Here is a 14,933-nt window from a genome sequence, read left to right on the forward strand (position 1 = left end):
TGAAAGATCAAAAGCAGGGAAGAAATGAAAAGAAATCAAAATCATCTAGAGAAAAAGGCATAGGAGGGAGATATTTGTCTAACTTATAGATCTAGTCCAGTCAGTTTGGGAAAGTGTTTTTTCATGGGTTGGAAGGACTACATGTACAATTCTGGCTTTCATTTCCCAGAATGCCTTTTGTTAGAAAATATTAAGTCCCTCTAATCCTTGCCTGTACCTGGTTATTTGTGTCCACTAGTATTCTGTGCAAAATGTGCACAAACCCATTTCATGCAGAAAATACTTTTTTTTCCAGAGGAAACAGCATTTTTTCTGTGATGGAAATAATATTTTCATACAGGATACAGAAGTTTCCTGTAAAGACAATGCTGTTTTCTGTGCAAAACAACTACATTCATTATTTTTTTTTGCAAAATAAGTCCTGGGTTGTTGTAGGTTTTTTCAGGCTATATGGCCATATTCTAGAGGCATTCTCTCCTAACGTTTCGCCTGCATCTATGGCAAGCATAAGTTCTGCATTGCAAAGATTCTAATTTTGATTTCATGATTTTTGATTTCATCATGATTTCTCAACATTTGGAAAAGTTGGTGGTTTTGACCAGTTTGTGAAAATTTTCAATATTCTTTCCATATGTAGGTGGCTGGGGAATACATAAAGAACACCACCTTGCTTCTCATAGGGGTAATTTGTTTAGCCGCCTCAGTTGAAAAATGGAACCTCCACAAACGAATTGCCTTGCGCATGGTGATGATGGCAGGAGCAAAACCTGGCATGTGAGTAAAGACTGATTAAAAACTAAGACACAGCCATTAAAAGCCCAGAAAACTGATAGAAAGTAGGCTATAAATATTACAAGACAGTTGTGAGCTTCTGCCTGTCTTAAGGGAGGTAAGGCATATAATTAATTAGACTGAAAATAGTCTTCCTTTCTCTCTCTGGATGCTTTTTCTTTTCTCCTTGAGGTCTCATATCTTCATTCTGCTACTTGGGACTTTGATTCTGTTCTCAGACCAAATTCTTTTCTCTTCCATGTCCAGGGGCAGCCCAAGAGATTTTGAAGTTAAGCAGAAATGTTGAACTTTCCTTTACTTTTCCAGTTAAAATAGTTGGTGGGAATAACTCAAGACATTTTAAGGATTGCAGTAGAAGATAATCACATGAAAATCTCTCAGTCTCAGTTTCACCTCGTGTGTATCTTCAATTTTACCTGGGTTTTCATCTGGTCCTAGGGCCCTTCCACACGGCCCTCTATCCCAGAATATCAAGGCAGGAAATCCCACATTATCTGAGTGTGGACTCAGATAACCCAGTTCAAAGCAGATATTGTGGAATTTTCTGCCTTGATATTCTGGGTTATATGGCTATGTGGAAAGGCCCCTAGAGTCATATCATATTGCAAGAATCTGGCCAAGAGCCTACAAGCTGATTGCATAGTGACACCCAGTGAATTTCGTATCAGAGGAGGCAGTGAATTCATTCTTGAATGTTATTCCACATTTCTAAGGAACCACCTAAAGCAGTGGAAGCAGTGCTGAGCCTTGCCCACAAAAACAGAGTCAATACCTTGAAGAGATCCTGTAATAAATCCTAGGGTGAAATCCCTACATAGAATCCACTGGACACTACAGTGTATTTTGTAATATATCAGACTGGCAGAATATATAAAGAACGAAGACGCATTTTTAGCAGTGCTTCCCAGAAGGACTTTTCTTCTCTGTATTCCAGGCTCCTTCTTTGCTTTATGTGCTGCACCACTATTCTATCCATGTGGCTTTCCAACACGTCCACTACAGCCATGGTGATGCCCATTGTAGAAGCAGTGTTACAGGAACTTGTGAATGCTGAGGAGGATCGAGAGGCAAATGGTACTGCAGGTGGCACCATCCTGGAAGAGAAAGAGACAATGGGTATGCATCCTCAATAACCTTGGCTGGATCAGACCAAAGGTTCATCTAACAGTGGACTTTTCATTTCTTGATTCCTTTCCAATCTATTTGTATACATTCTCTCCTATTAATATTTTTAGCTGAGGGTGATAAGATATATTTGGGAAGTGATGGTGATAGTGATGATGATGATGATGATGATGATGATTGCTGTTATCCTACACATTTCCCCCTTTTGCAATGTATGAAGAATTTCTTAATTGATGGTACATGAAAATATAAAAATTATTCTGTTCAACATTTAAGAGATTATAAACTGAATTTAACAATCTCATAATTTTTGAGATTTATGTTTACAGTCATTAATGACAGAATATGACCTCTAACTACCTCTTAAACCAGCAGTACACCTAGAAAAGGGGTTCAGAGATGATGCAGAGTAGGGCTTTAGGACATGATGGCCGCAGCATTCTCTCAGTTGTGGGGTATATTGAAAGAGGTTGTTGCTTCTGCCAATATGTCCTGTGACCAGGGAAATATTATATCAGCACCCTAGAAGCCTTCAATTGTGATACTACCTTGCTAAATAAGTAGTTTTTTTGAAAACGGCATTAGCAGCAGTTTCATAATCATAGTTACATCTATTGATGCAGGATCTTGACCATTGACTTCACACCCAAAATCTAGGTTCAACAAAATCTGGAATCATTTAAAATGGACAGATTGATGGACAGACAGAGAGATAGATGATAGATAAATTCCATGTACATTCACATAAAACCATTATTGAAATATCTATGTTTTTTGCCATGCACAAGCAATATATAGAATTACATCATTTAGGTTTACATTAGTAGAGCTTGAAATCCACATTAGGGCCAAACTTTTGTTAGAACCGAACAAAAACAGTATCTTGCATTATTGCCTACTTATAATCTGAAATAAATTTTGAGATATATATATTTCCCCAACTTCCCTTTCTTTTGCTTACAGGTTTCAATGACAATCATGGGCAAGCATCACTGGAACTCATTTTCATCAACGAGGAGTAAGAATGAAGCCTGTCCAGCTCTAATGGACATTTGAATCTTTTCAGGTCACAATGAGATCAAATTTGAAAGCAGGAAGAGTGAATGACAGATTGCAAAGGTCACCTTAGATAGGTTCAAGGGAGGAGATATTAGGAAAAGGAACAAGAAGAAAGATTTGTTAGAAGTTAATTGCTATTCTCTTCCTTGCTGGGTTAAAAAAAAAACCCAGAAGGATGAGTGGCATTTTGAAACATTCAGAGTGAACATTTAATCGCTTAAACAGAACAGACATGAAGTAGAGTTGGAACTGAATAGGAGTCTTTTGCTTGGAGTGATAGTTAAACCAGACATAAGCAGCCTACAGAATGATCAGGGAAAGATATCTTTTCTCATGTTCTATTTGCCTGCTCTGGAAGACTGCTTTTATTCCAGGCTCAGAAAATATGTTTAAAACAAAATAATTAGTTTCTTTACCCCACCCCACATCATCAATATTATTATTGAATTTAACCTTTCCCTTTCCAGAGGAAATCCTGATGAAAATCACTCTTCCACTTCTGTTTTTAATAGAGTGCTGTATAAATTGTATGCTTTAATAATTATACTAAGTTTAAACTGCATTTTATTACTTTTGATGGTATGTATTAATTTTTAACATAGTTAAGAATGTTAACTTTTTAGTGTTGGATTTGTTTTCATTTGTAAACCACATTGAGACCCAAACTAGGATATTATTCATGTCAAAAAAAGAAAAATAATGCTTGGAGAAGTTGAACGTACTAGAAAAAAAAGAAGATTATAGATTAATTGACTCAATAAAGGAAGCCACCAGCCTAAAGTTTCAAAACAAGAACAGGAGTATTATTGACCGGAACTCTTGAGAGGAAAGGAGACATGATGTATAAATATATGAGGGGAAGTCATAGGGAGGAGGGAGCAAGCTTGTTTTCCACTGCCCTGGACTCAGAAAAATGGCTTCAAACTACAGGAAAGGAGATTCCACCTGAAGATGAGAGAGAACTTCCTGACTGTGAGAGCTGTTCAGCAGTTGAACTCTCTGCCCCAGATTGGGGTGGAGGTTCCTTCTTTGAGGGCTTTTAAGCAGAGACTGGATGGCCATCGGTCAGGACTGCTTTGAATGTGATTTTCCTTCTTCTTGGCAAGGGGGTTGGACTGGATAGCCCATGAGGTCTCTTCCAATTCTTTGATTCAAAGATTCTATGATTCTTGAAGCTCTCTCACTTATAAGATCAATGGAAATTGAAGCCAATTGACAGCACAGAACAACAGTACATACCATTAATAATAACAAGATCCCTCTTTCTTTCTTTCCTCTTTTAGTGCTACAACTGCTGACCTCAGTTCTCTGATGCATTCCAAGGTATTTTCATAGGATGAACTAAAAATGATCAAAACAGAAATGCTTAATATTGATTACTTGGTTTTCTCCCTTCTTCTAATAAAGCTTGCTCTAACCTGATGACCTCCATTAGGCAGGAAATACATCTGCATGATCACCATGGTTGACAATGTAGTTAAATGCATCTAGACGATAGCCAGGCTAGGAATGGCTATTCTGATGAATCTAGACTTTCAGATGAGTTCAATAGTCCACTGTAATGCAGCTATAGAAAGTTGGAAACATCAAAAGAGATCAGGGAAAGTTCCTCTCATTTTAGTCTTGGAATACATTGCCTTTCACTTCACATGTTCATGTCCCTAACTTGATATTTCAGTAATTGCTAACTTACAGGGGAAATTTCTCACTGGGGGAAAATGTGTGGCAATTTTTTGTCAAAGAAACCATTTGTGCTTTACTAAATGTCATCGCTCAGAAGATATGGGTTATAGTAAGAAGGACAACCAAAAAGTGAAAACTCTTGCACTGCATTTCATTGTTTAGTATTATCTTAATTTAGTTCTCGGGCAGAATAGACAGTGACTGTAACAGTTACTATATGCTTGACCTTGCATGAAAACTTCCCTTTGGAGTTTCAACTTTGGCACTCCATGGGTCCTTTTGATTTTTCCTGAAAGTTATGCTTTCTAATGAATTGACATTTTTATTCAATAGAATATGAATGGTGTGCACATGATAGCCAACAAAATTGGGACTGTGACCTCCAAAGCCAATGGACAACATCGGACCCAGGTGATACAGACAACCAATTGTCCCAGGTTCACCATTCTTTCTTTATCACTGTAAATCCTCAACTTTGGTGGAAATTAGGGATGTGGGACCCTTGAAAAAGTGGGGAAAATGTGAAAACCCTCTTTTTAAAACCTTAAAAAACACCTCCCTAGGAATATCAAGGTCCTCCATGGAAGCTCCATGGTCATCTTCTAGTGCAAGTTTACCATAAAGTTGCCCTGGAGAATCTAGAGAATCCTACACATGACTCAAACTCACAAATAATCAAATTCACCAAAGTTAAATTTATTTATTTATTTATTTGGGGTTCTTGTACCCCGCCCTTCTCACCCCGAAGGGGACCCAGGGCGGCTTACACAGTAAAGGCAACAATTAGATGCCAGCATCACAACAATCATCACAACTTACAGTAAAATTTCACAATTACTAACAGCTTCATGCATTATTCCAGTAAAAATCAATAAAATCAATAAAATCAATACAAACCTAAATTCCTCCCTTACATTGTCAGTGTTTGCTGTCTCATAGTTCCGTTTTTAATACCATTTTGTCCATCCTGCTGGTTTTTTAATTGCCTGGTTGCCCAAAGGCCTGGTCCCACAACCAAGTTTTCACCCTCCTCCTGAAGGAGAGGAGGGATGGTGATGCTCTGATTTCCCCGGGGAGTGAGTTCCACAGGTGAGGGGCCACCACTGAGAAGGCCCTGCTCCTCGTCCCCACCAGCCTCACTTGTGAGAGTGGTGGGGTCGAGAGCAGGACCTCCCCAGATGATCTCAAGCTCCGAGGTGGGACGTAGCGGGAGATACGTTCGGACAGATACACTGGAAAAACCCACTGTACTTTGTGATGCATTGTTCATCTGAACCTCAGAGTCCTGGATAATAGGATTGTCCAGGAGAGTTACCTATTTTCTTACAGTATTCATGATACAAAGGGACATTCCCTTGACATTAACAAAATGTTCCAGGTCTTTTTTTGTTCCAGTGAAGTCTACTTGGTGATAACAGGATGGCCAATAATAATAATATTACAATAAACTTTTATTTGTATACCACTCTATCTCCCCAAGGGGACTCAGGGTGGTTTGCAGCACAGCAAAAACATTCATTTACCACACAACAACATACAGAATAACCATTATAAAACAAAGACATAGTATTGTAAAACTGTTTTACATATTTAAAGTTAAAAGCCAGTTCCAGTACAAATTTCCATCGGGCAAAAATTCAGCTACCAGTGGCCGGAATTTCCGAGTGGGCCTAAACAACTCTGAGAGGGCTGGGCTAGTGTAACAAAGTAAACTAGGGCCAGGGAAGTGGGTGAAATGCAAAACAGGGTCCTGTCTGATGGTCAGTGTGGGACCTTGGGCTATTTATTGCCAAGACCTATTGAATAGCTATAGAAAGGCTGGGCCGATGGGGGAAGTGGGTAAAGTGCAAGGAAGAGCCCTAACTAATGGCCAGTGTAGGACCTGGACCAACACCATTGCTCCCAATTAGTGGTTGACTAGAATTGAATTCACATTTTTTTATTCCCCACAAAGTCTTAGAATGACACTCAATGTATCACCCAGATCCAATGACCTGGGTTTGTTGGGAACAGTGAAAAGCAATATGTTTAACCACAGCCCAATGGGAGGCATTGGTGGTGTCTCCTGCAGGGGATCTGGTGATGTCCATTTGACAGATGGTCAACTAAGACTGAGTGAAAGAGCATTTCCCCAAAATCTATGTCCCACAGCAGCTACATTTGAAAGGAATGACACAAGTGAATTTGGTTTTGGAACAGTTTTTTGATACTGAAAATGTGGTGAATTGTCTGCCCAATTTTGCCTGAGACTTTCTATTCATGTGACTTGAGGATTATAAGTTCCTGACAAAACCTGTCTGAACCGAATCTTTACTCAGACCTTGCGTGCAGAATCAGAAGCCCGATTACTGTTGATCCTTCATTTCTGTCACTGACTAAACAGTTTTCAGGGAACTGGAGAGGGCTCCTATTTGTTCCCAGGGAAAATAAGCTGCCTTCAGAATGCAGACATCTTGGCACATGGAAAGTTTCTATTTCTGAACAGGCTAAACTTTTCTAAATTTTATCAGGTGTTCTGGCATGGTTACCTAGAGTTCACCATCTACCTAGTTTGACATCTAATGGCATAGAAGAAACCTAATTCTATTTAATATGCTTTGGGCCATTCCAGAAGCCAGAGTACGGAAATGTCACTTTTTGAGACTACATCTCTCAAAATCTTCAGCCAGCAGAAAGAGAAAGAAAAGAGGAGGGAGGGAGCAATGTTGCCAATATATTTGAACATATAATTGCTAGTTGGCTGTTTTCATCTCTAAATATCACTAACACGCAATTTCCAAGGAGGCAGAGAACTAAAAAATTGAGCAGGGGGAATTTTTTTGTTGGGTGTGTTCAAATTGTTGTGAGTATTCTGGGCTGTATGGCCATGTTCTGTAAATATGGTGAGCATGTGGTGTTTTGAAAGTCCTTTTGGCTGTGATAAATTGTGGGATAGTATCTGTGTCTTTGCAGCATAGAAGAAAAGTCAGAAAGCATAGTAGATATGCTTTCCTGGTCCTTAGTTTTGCCAATTTCTGTGAAAACAGTGATTCCAGCCACGAAAGCCTTCGACAATAGTGTCACCCATGGCAGCCCTAAGATGAACTTGGAAGGTTTGTTTAGAAGAGATCTGCCATTGCCTTCCTCTGGGGTGGAAAGAGTATGGTTTGCCCAAGGTCATCCAATAGGTTTTGTGGGGCAAGTGGGGATTCAAGCCCTGGTCTCCGGAGTGATAGTCTAATACTCAAACCACTAAACATGTAGAAGGAAATGTCTGTTTGACAAGAAATTAAGACTTTGCCCATCTCAAGGATATGAAAACCTATATACCAAAAGGGCTGGAAAGGCATAGTGCACATAGTCTCTGTTATGCTAGGGGTTGGGATGCTGGGAGGAAATGAAGGCTTAAACGATAAGAGAAGGGAGACTTCTCATTGAAATGCTTGCCACAAATTCCAAAATTCAGTTGTGTCCCTTCACATATGCAGCCCTCTATTGCATAAAGGCTTGTACCTTTTAAAATCTTATGCAAGGGGACAAATGAATCTTTGTTATTTAAGGATCTTTCCCAACTGGGGGTTGCTCCCATCCATGAGCCAAGGTGTGCTCCTTGGGTTATCCTAAGAAGCTCCTAACTAGTTGTTAGAACCATTCACCACATGGCTGACTAGATGCCTCTTCACTCTCTGCATTCATTGTCTAGTGTGCTATTGGACTTTCCTCTCTGTTTACCTTAAATAAAATTTTGGTTAGAGACCCCTCATTTTGGGCAAGAGAAGGCGCTCTTCTCTCCAGAAGAGCTAGTTTAATGATTTACAATATCCACTAGATTAAAGTCTGGTTATATGGGTCAGTGGTATGCTAAAAAGAACAGTCTTACATGAATCTGCTCAGAAGTAATTCCCATTGATTTTGAGGGGGCTTATTCCCAGGCACGCAAGTATAGGATTGTAGTTTATATTACAACATATAGGGGCACAACAATAAGACAGAAGGTGATATGATATACTATAGAAACCAACAAGAATTATGGTTTTGAACAGTTGAGATCATGTACCAAGGTGTACATTATTATTTTGAACATATACTGCCTCTGCGAAGTAGAAATAAATTCTTTTCTCCATAAACACAGATGGAATATAATCTTCTTTTGTTTACCTGTAACATGTTGATTTAGTGTAGAAAGCCATCATCAATCACCATTTGTAGCAATCAATGAATGAGGTAGTATTATAGATCAATTTCTAATTTCCTCATGGGAAGCAATACACCTTTTTGTTTTGGCTAATACTCAGTTAACTCAAATATAGCAGCATTGTTAAAATGTCATAAAATGTGTTCTTTATTATTTTGGAGTTGTGCATCACTACACACTGGGTGTTGGTCTTTAAAGATTGTGATATCCCTTCTTCCATTCTGTGTTCTTTACCCATATCAATGAAGGAATGAGTTCAACCTACATGATGTGGTTTCTTTACAGGCACAGATACTTGTCCTGCCACCTCAAACTCAGAATTTGGACCTAAGCAGTAAACACCAGTATCCATCCAAGCATGATCATATGGTCTGCAAGTGCCTGTCACTGAGCATCTCCTATGCAGCAACCATTGGAGGGCTCACAACCATCATAGGGACTTCCACGAACCTCATTTTCCTGGAGTATTTCAACAAGTAAGTAATAATGCACAATATGTAGATTTGGCTTATTCACTGCAGCCAAATTCAAGTACCTTTTAATTCAAATTCATTGGAAACTAAAAATGATGGTGTACAGCTCTCCACATTCGCTGGGGTTAGGAGCACATGTCTCCTGTGAAAGTGAGAAATAATGCATAAAGAAATTACTTTTTAACCTGAGATAACACCTCTCTAGGAATTTCTAGGTCCTCCTGAATGACTCCATGGTCAACTTTCACTGGAAGTAACTGGAAAAAAATTAACCATAGAGACCCTGGAATACTCTGGATTTCTAGAGAAAACATTTTAATCAAACCCTTTTAAAAGTCAAACCCACAAATGTGGTAGACCAACCATACTCTCTAATAACACATTGACCAAAGCCATACTTGGGAGAGAGTTATAACTCAATGGAAGAGCACCTTGTTTGGCCGAAGGTTCTAGGTTGACTCCACAACATCTTCAAGCACTGAATAAAACCCTGGAGAACCACTGTTAGTACATGTTGATCGTACAAGGATACATCGACCAATATTTTCACCTAGAATAAGACAACTTATTCTCCTAAAGCTGAATTCACCTTGGCAAGGATAGCCAGTAGATCCACTACTCCAGATGTAGGGAATCCATTGTTTAGTGTTACAGCTTCTCATCCCAGAGTGGCTCCAGATAAGAACCTTGGTGCTGCCATAGCAGGAGGGGGCAAAATGAGGGTGTTGTCCATCCAAATAAGAATTCTTTCCCTAATTATATTTTATGTCAGTTACCAAATTGCTAGAATTGCAGTAGCTTATAACTTCACTTGAGTATTTAGAAGTGGAGTTTAAGCATTCACGAATCCCCCCGAGATCTAGAAATAAAGTTTTGTTTTTGCTTTTATTCATGGAAAAAAGAGATAGGCCAAGTTGCCAAAGGAATGCAAACATAGGAAACATAAAAAGTTCTACAGCCTCATCACATCTACCTTGGGAAGGGTCCTAAAATGCTTTCACTATAGCTGGAGGACTGATGGGCTTGCTGCTTCAATTTGTTCACCATCAACTTGTCTATTACTGATAGTAGACAGTGGTTTAGTACAGAAGGAGCTTCCTTGGAGTTAGATGAGAAGGAGAAATTATTATTTTGACTTCAGCCTAAATGCTCCACATATTTCTGATATATTATGGTGAAACCCCCTTAGTACAATACTTAAGAGAACATAGTACTGCTTCCACATTATTGATAGTTGAGATTGAGAAATAATGATTTGCTGAAAGCTAACCAAAGAGTTCCTTTACTAAATGGGGATTTAAATTGTCTGATTTCTCTCACAGCTCATAACACTATGCTAGGCAGAGCAGCTTTCTTTTCCAGTTCTGTGTACATTCTTCCCTAATTCTTTATCGCTACAGGCTCCAGAATGGGCTGGGAATGGGAGGGAGGGATCTTTTTGTGTCCTGAATAGCTCCATCTGTTCGGGTGATTTGTTCCCCCTGCAAAGTAATAATCTTCCAAGTGCAACATCATTATGCCTTTTAATGTAGCAAATTATGTTAACAATAGATGGGAAATTAATGAAACTAGAGGCATGCCCAAGCTACTTCAAAAGAAAAATGGTCTGATCTTATGAATGTTCGCATACCAATGTACTTTTCAGAATGAGGAAATGAGAAGGAGAACAAAATTGAAAGACAATGCTTAGAATCTTTGTCCAAGAGCTTTCGAGCTCTTCTAAACAGAACAGAAGCATTATCTTGAACTTGTGTTCATGCAAGCCAGGGCTCAAATTTTCTGGAAGACTACCTCACACTTTATACATTCTCCATTCATCACCATGTGAATAGTGTGAGTTTCCAGGCTGGTCCTACAGTTTCAAAACTTGGGCTCATATAATTCACCTGTCCCTTTCCCCATCTTAATCATCTCCAGAATTGGGTACTTGTGCCTCAGGGTGAACCCCACCACCATCATGTGGGCCTATGGTTTCATGGGCTCATTGTGGTAAGCATGACCTGATTCCTTATCAGGCTTAATAGATACAGCCAGAGAAAGTAAAACAAACAAACAAGTGGACATTTATTAGGACCCCAAAAGTAACATTAACCCCAATAATTCTATTCATTTCCAGCTCGCAAAAAATAGTTCTCCCTTCTTACTATCCTGTCTGTCTCTTCTCCATCTCTCTCAAAACCTTTCATTTGTGAAATTCAACCCTATTCGACATCTGACAAAGACAAGCTTCTGTTTTGCAACTCTTCACATAATTTACCAGGTGCCTTCAGCCAAGTGTGCCCAAATCCTCCTTCACAGTGATGAATTCACTTTAGGTTTTAAGCAGCTATTCAGGATTCTAATTTTAGTTTGTATGTATAGCTGAGCACTTTGGATAGTTTGGCAAGTATAGTAATTTGGTTAATGTATTGCAATGCTTTGTAATGTTTTAGGTACATCAAGAAGCTAAACTTCATTGCTCTTAATTGAGACTCATTGAGACCCCAGTAGAGCAACCACGTCAGAAAGACATGCATGCAAAGGAAGTGTTAGGCTGACTTGACTTCATGGCAGCCAGTTGTGGCCAGGAGAGGCTGTGACAGGGGCTATAGGGAAACAGAATCTTGGATTGAGCCATAAGAGCAAAAAAAAAAAAAAAAACTCCTCAGTGATGCTTGAGAAAGCAGCAAATGAAGTGGTTTTAATATGATATAATATTTAATATAATATTTTGAATTTCTTTATAGTCATTATCCCAATGCTGATGTGGTGAATTTTGGAACCTGGTTCTTATTCAGCTTACCCATCTCCCTCATTATGTTGGTGTTGACCTGGTTCTGGATGCACTGGCTTTTTCTAGGTTGCAAGTAAGTAAAGTCTGAAAGATCTTTGCAAAAGTCTCTTGTTTAGAGTAGAGCATCACCTCCCTAAAAATTTTTTTTTCCTTTAACGCCAATCATGCTTGAAAAGTCTGTATTAAGAAATGGTTTGCACCTCCTGGACAACACTGATTTCTGCCTGGAGTTGGTATGCAACATGAACATTTCCAGTAAAGACTGCTTTGGTTAGACTACACCTGGAATTTTGTGTCCAGTTCTGGGCACCAAAATTCAAGAGAGATATTGACAAGCTGGAATGTGTCCAGAGGAGGGTGACTAAAATGATCAAGGGTCTGGAGAACAAGCCCTATGAGGAGCGGCTTAAGGAACTGGGCAAGAGAAGGCTGAGAGGAGATATGATAGCCATGTATAAATATGTGAGAGGAAGCCACAGGGAGGAGGGAGCAAGCTTGTTTTCTGCTTCCCTGGAGACTAGGAAGCGAAACAATGGCTTCAAACTACAAGAAAGGAGATTCCATCTGAACATGAGGAAGAACTTCCTGGCTATGAGAGCCGTTCAGCAGTGGAACTCTCTGCACCAAACTGTGGTGGAGGCTACTTCTTTGGAAGCTTTTAAACAGAGGCTGGATGGCCATCTGTCAGGGGTGATTTGAATGCAATATTCCTGCTTCTTGGCAGGGGTTTGGACTCGATGGCCCATGAGGTCTCTTCCAACTCTTTGATTCTATGATTCTATGACTGGGGAAAAATGAAAATTGCATCAATATGCCATGGAGGACAACTAGGACACGTAGTTCCATCTTGGCACCCCAGTTCCATCTTTTTTCCAGAGCAAAAAACCAATGCTAATTTTGCACAGGACAGGTCCCTAACTGAATATTCCCAACAGTCCAGAATTCTTCTCATAAGGGGTTCTTTATGCTTAAAAGACTTCTAAAAACAAATATTTTGGAATCTCCTTTTCATCTCTGCTTTTCATCTATTATTTTAGTGAGTTTCTTTTAATGGTGCTCTTCTGTTTCATATGGTACCTTTTGATCTGTTTGGAATGAAGAAATTGTTGTTGTGCAAGTACAGAAATAGCTAGATGAAGGCAACGACCTCTAGTTGACATTGACTACATCTGGCTTGGAACATAAAACAATTCAGTTGCCTGAGTCTTTCCATTTGTAATAGAAATGGGCTCTAATAAATAATGTATAATCCCACAACAAGTCTTGACATGATTCACATTTTTTTTCACAAAGAACATTGACATTCCAGGTTGTAGTTCCAAGAGTTCCCCCAAACAAGGTACTCTTTTTAAATATATATATATATATATATAACCATAACAGAATTAAAGTTTTTATGAAGCATTAGCTGATTCTGAGACTCATTAATCTCTGACTCCTATTTCCTGAAGTTCATTCAAGGATATATTGCATTTGGCTGTGGGTGCTGCAATAACTCGAGAACAAGAGATACAAAGAGCAGCTCAGATCCATTTTGTCTAACATGACTGAAGGAAAAATGACAAGTCAAAGTAAAAATTAGGGCAAGAAAGCATGCAGGGCAGGGTTGAAATGGAAATGTGATCCTTATTTTGGGAGAGCACTGTGGACTTTCCAGTTATCCCTCCCCTATTGATGTAACATTGCCAATAAAACATATAGAGTGGGGTGGGAGGGGGCTGTGACCCTGTAATTCCCACGAGACCTAACCAACATAGTTAATGATAAAAGGTTATGGAGGAGCCCCCGGTGGCACAGTGGGTTAAACCTCTGTGCCGGCAGGACTGAAGACCGACCGGTCACAGGTTCGAATCCGGGGAGAGGCGGATGAGCTCCCTCTATCAGCTCCAGCTCCTCATGCGGGGACATGAGAGAAGCCTCCCACAAGGATGATAAAACATCAAATCACCTGGGCGTTTCCTGGGCAGCGTCCTTGCAGATGGTCAATTCTCTCACACCAGAAGTTTCTCAAGTCGCTCCTTCCATGACCAAAAAAAAAATGGAGTTGCCACTCAAAAATATCTGGAGGGCCATTGTTCAGTTGGTCTTGAACTATCCAAGACTTTATTATCATTGTCCTTTGAATACAAGGAGTAAAAAAGACCTGTTGAGGCATCTTTGAACCTCTTTAGGAATGAGAAATTTGGAAAAGAAGAAGAATTTCAGGAAAAAATATAGGATTGTATCCTCAATGGATTATAGGTATTTTTACTATTCTGAATATAGAGATTATCTGGTTTAAAAAAAATCTTCAATTCCACAATCCAGTTACCTCTCGTTTCATATTTTATATTCTTCTCAGTTTTAAAGAGACTTGTTCAATCAGCAAGAAGAAGAAGACCAAACGAGAAGAGCTGTCCGAGAAAAGAATCCAAGAGGAATACGAGAAACTGGGAAATATTAGGTAAAAGAATCTTTCAGGTTTGACAATAGACAAACGATACAACAGACAGTAAGACCAAAAAAAACCATCAAAGAACTCATCGTTGCCTTGTGAACAAAATTAAGCAATGTAGGGAGTATTAAATACTTAATGCTATGTAGGGAGTATTAAATACTTAATGCTATGTAGGGAGTATTAAATACTTTCTTTTCAAAATCTCATTTCCAGTTATCCTGAGATGGTGACAGCATTCTTTTTCATCTTGATGACCTTGCTCTGGTTTACAAGAGAACCTGGATTTGTACCAGGCTGGTCATCTTTCTTTGAAAAGTAAGTTTATATTACACAACATGATAAAATTCAAAGATCTGAAGGAAGTCTTATAGGATCTCGAGGGGGGCAGTGGTAGCTAGTGCCTTACATGTCAGTGGA

General features: G+C 39.2%; 1 protein-coding gene across 1 annotated transcript in view; it reads left to right on the forward strand.

The window, feature by feature from the left end:
• SLC13A4 (solute carrier family 13 member 4) overlaps nt 1-14,933 on the forward strand; it is a 38,930-nt gene that overhangs the window by 19,097 nt on the left and 4,900 nt on the right. Inside the window, exons 3-11 of the mRNA XM_060776814.2 lie at nt 638-774; nt 1,727-1,908; nt 2,881-2,935; nt 4,260-4,299; nt 4,993-5,070; nt 9,119-9,309; nt 12,033-12,152; nt 14,421-14,522; nt 14,730-14,831. Coding sequence (XP_060632797.2) covers nt 638-774; nt 1,727-1,908; nt 2,881-2,935; nt 4,260-4,299; nt 4,993-5,070; nt 9,119-9,309; nt 12,033-12,152; nt 14,421-14,522; nt 14,730-14,831 — 1,007 coding nt within the window. The remainder of the gene's footprint in view (nt 1-637; nt 775-1,726; nt 1,909-2,880; nt 2,936-4,259; nt 4,300-4,992; nt 5,071-9,118; nt 9,310-12,032; nt 12,153-14,420; nt 14,523-14,729; nt 14,832-14,933) is intronic.

The sequence above is a fragment of the Anolis sagrei genome, chromosome 5 (assembly GCF_037176765.1).
Source record: "Anolis sagrei isolate rAnoSag1 chromosome 5, rAnoSag1.mat, whole genome shotgun sequence".
Classification (NCBI taxonomy): Eukaryota; Metazoa; Chordata; class Lepidosauria; order Squamata; family Dactyloidae; genus Anolis; species Anolis sagrei.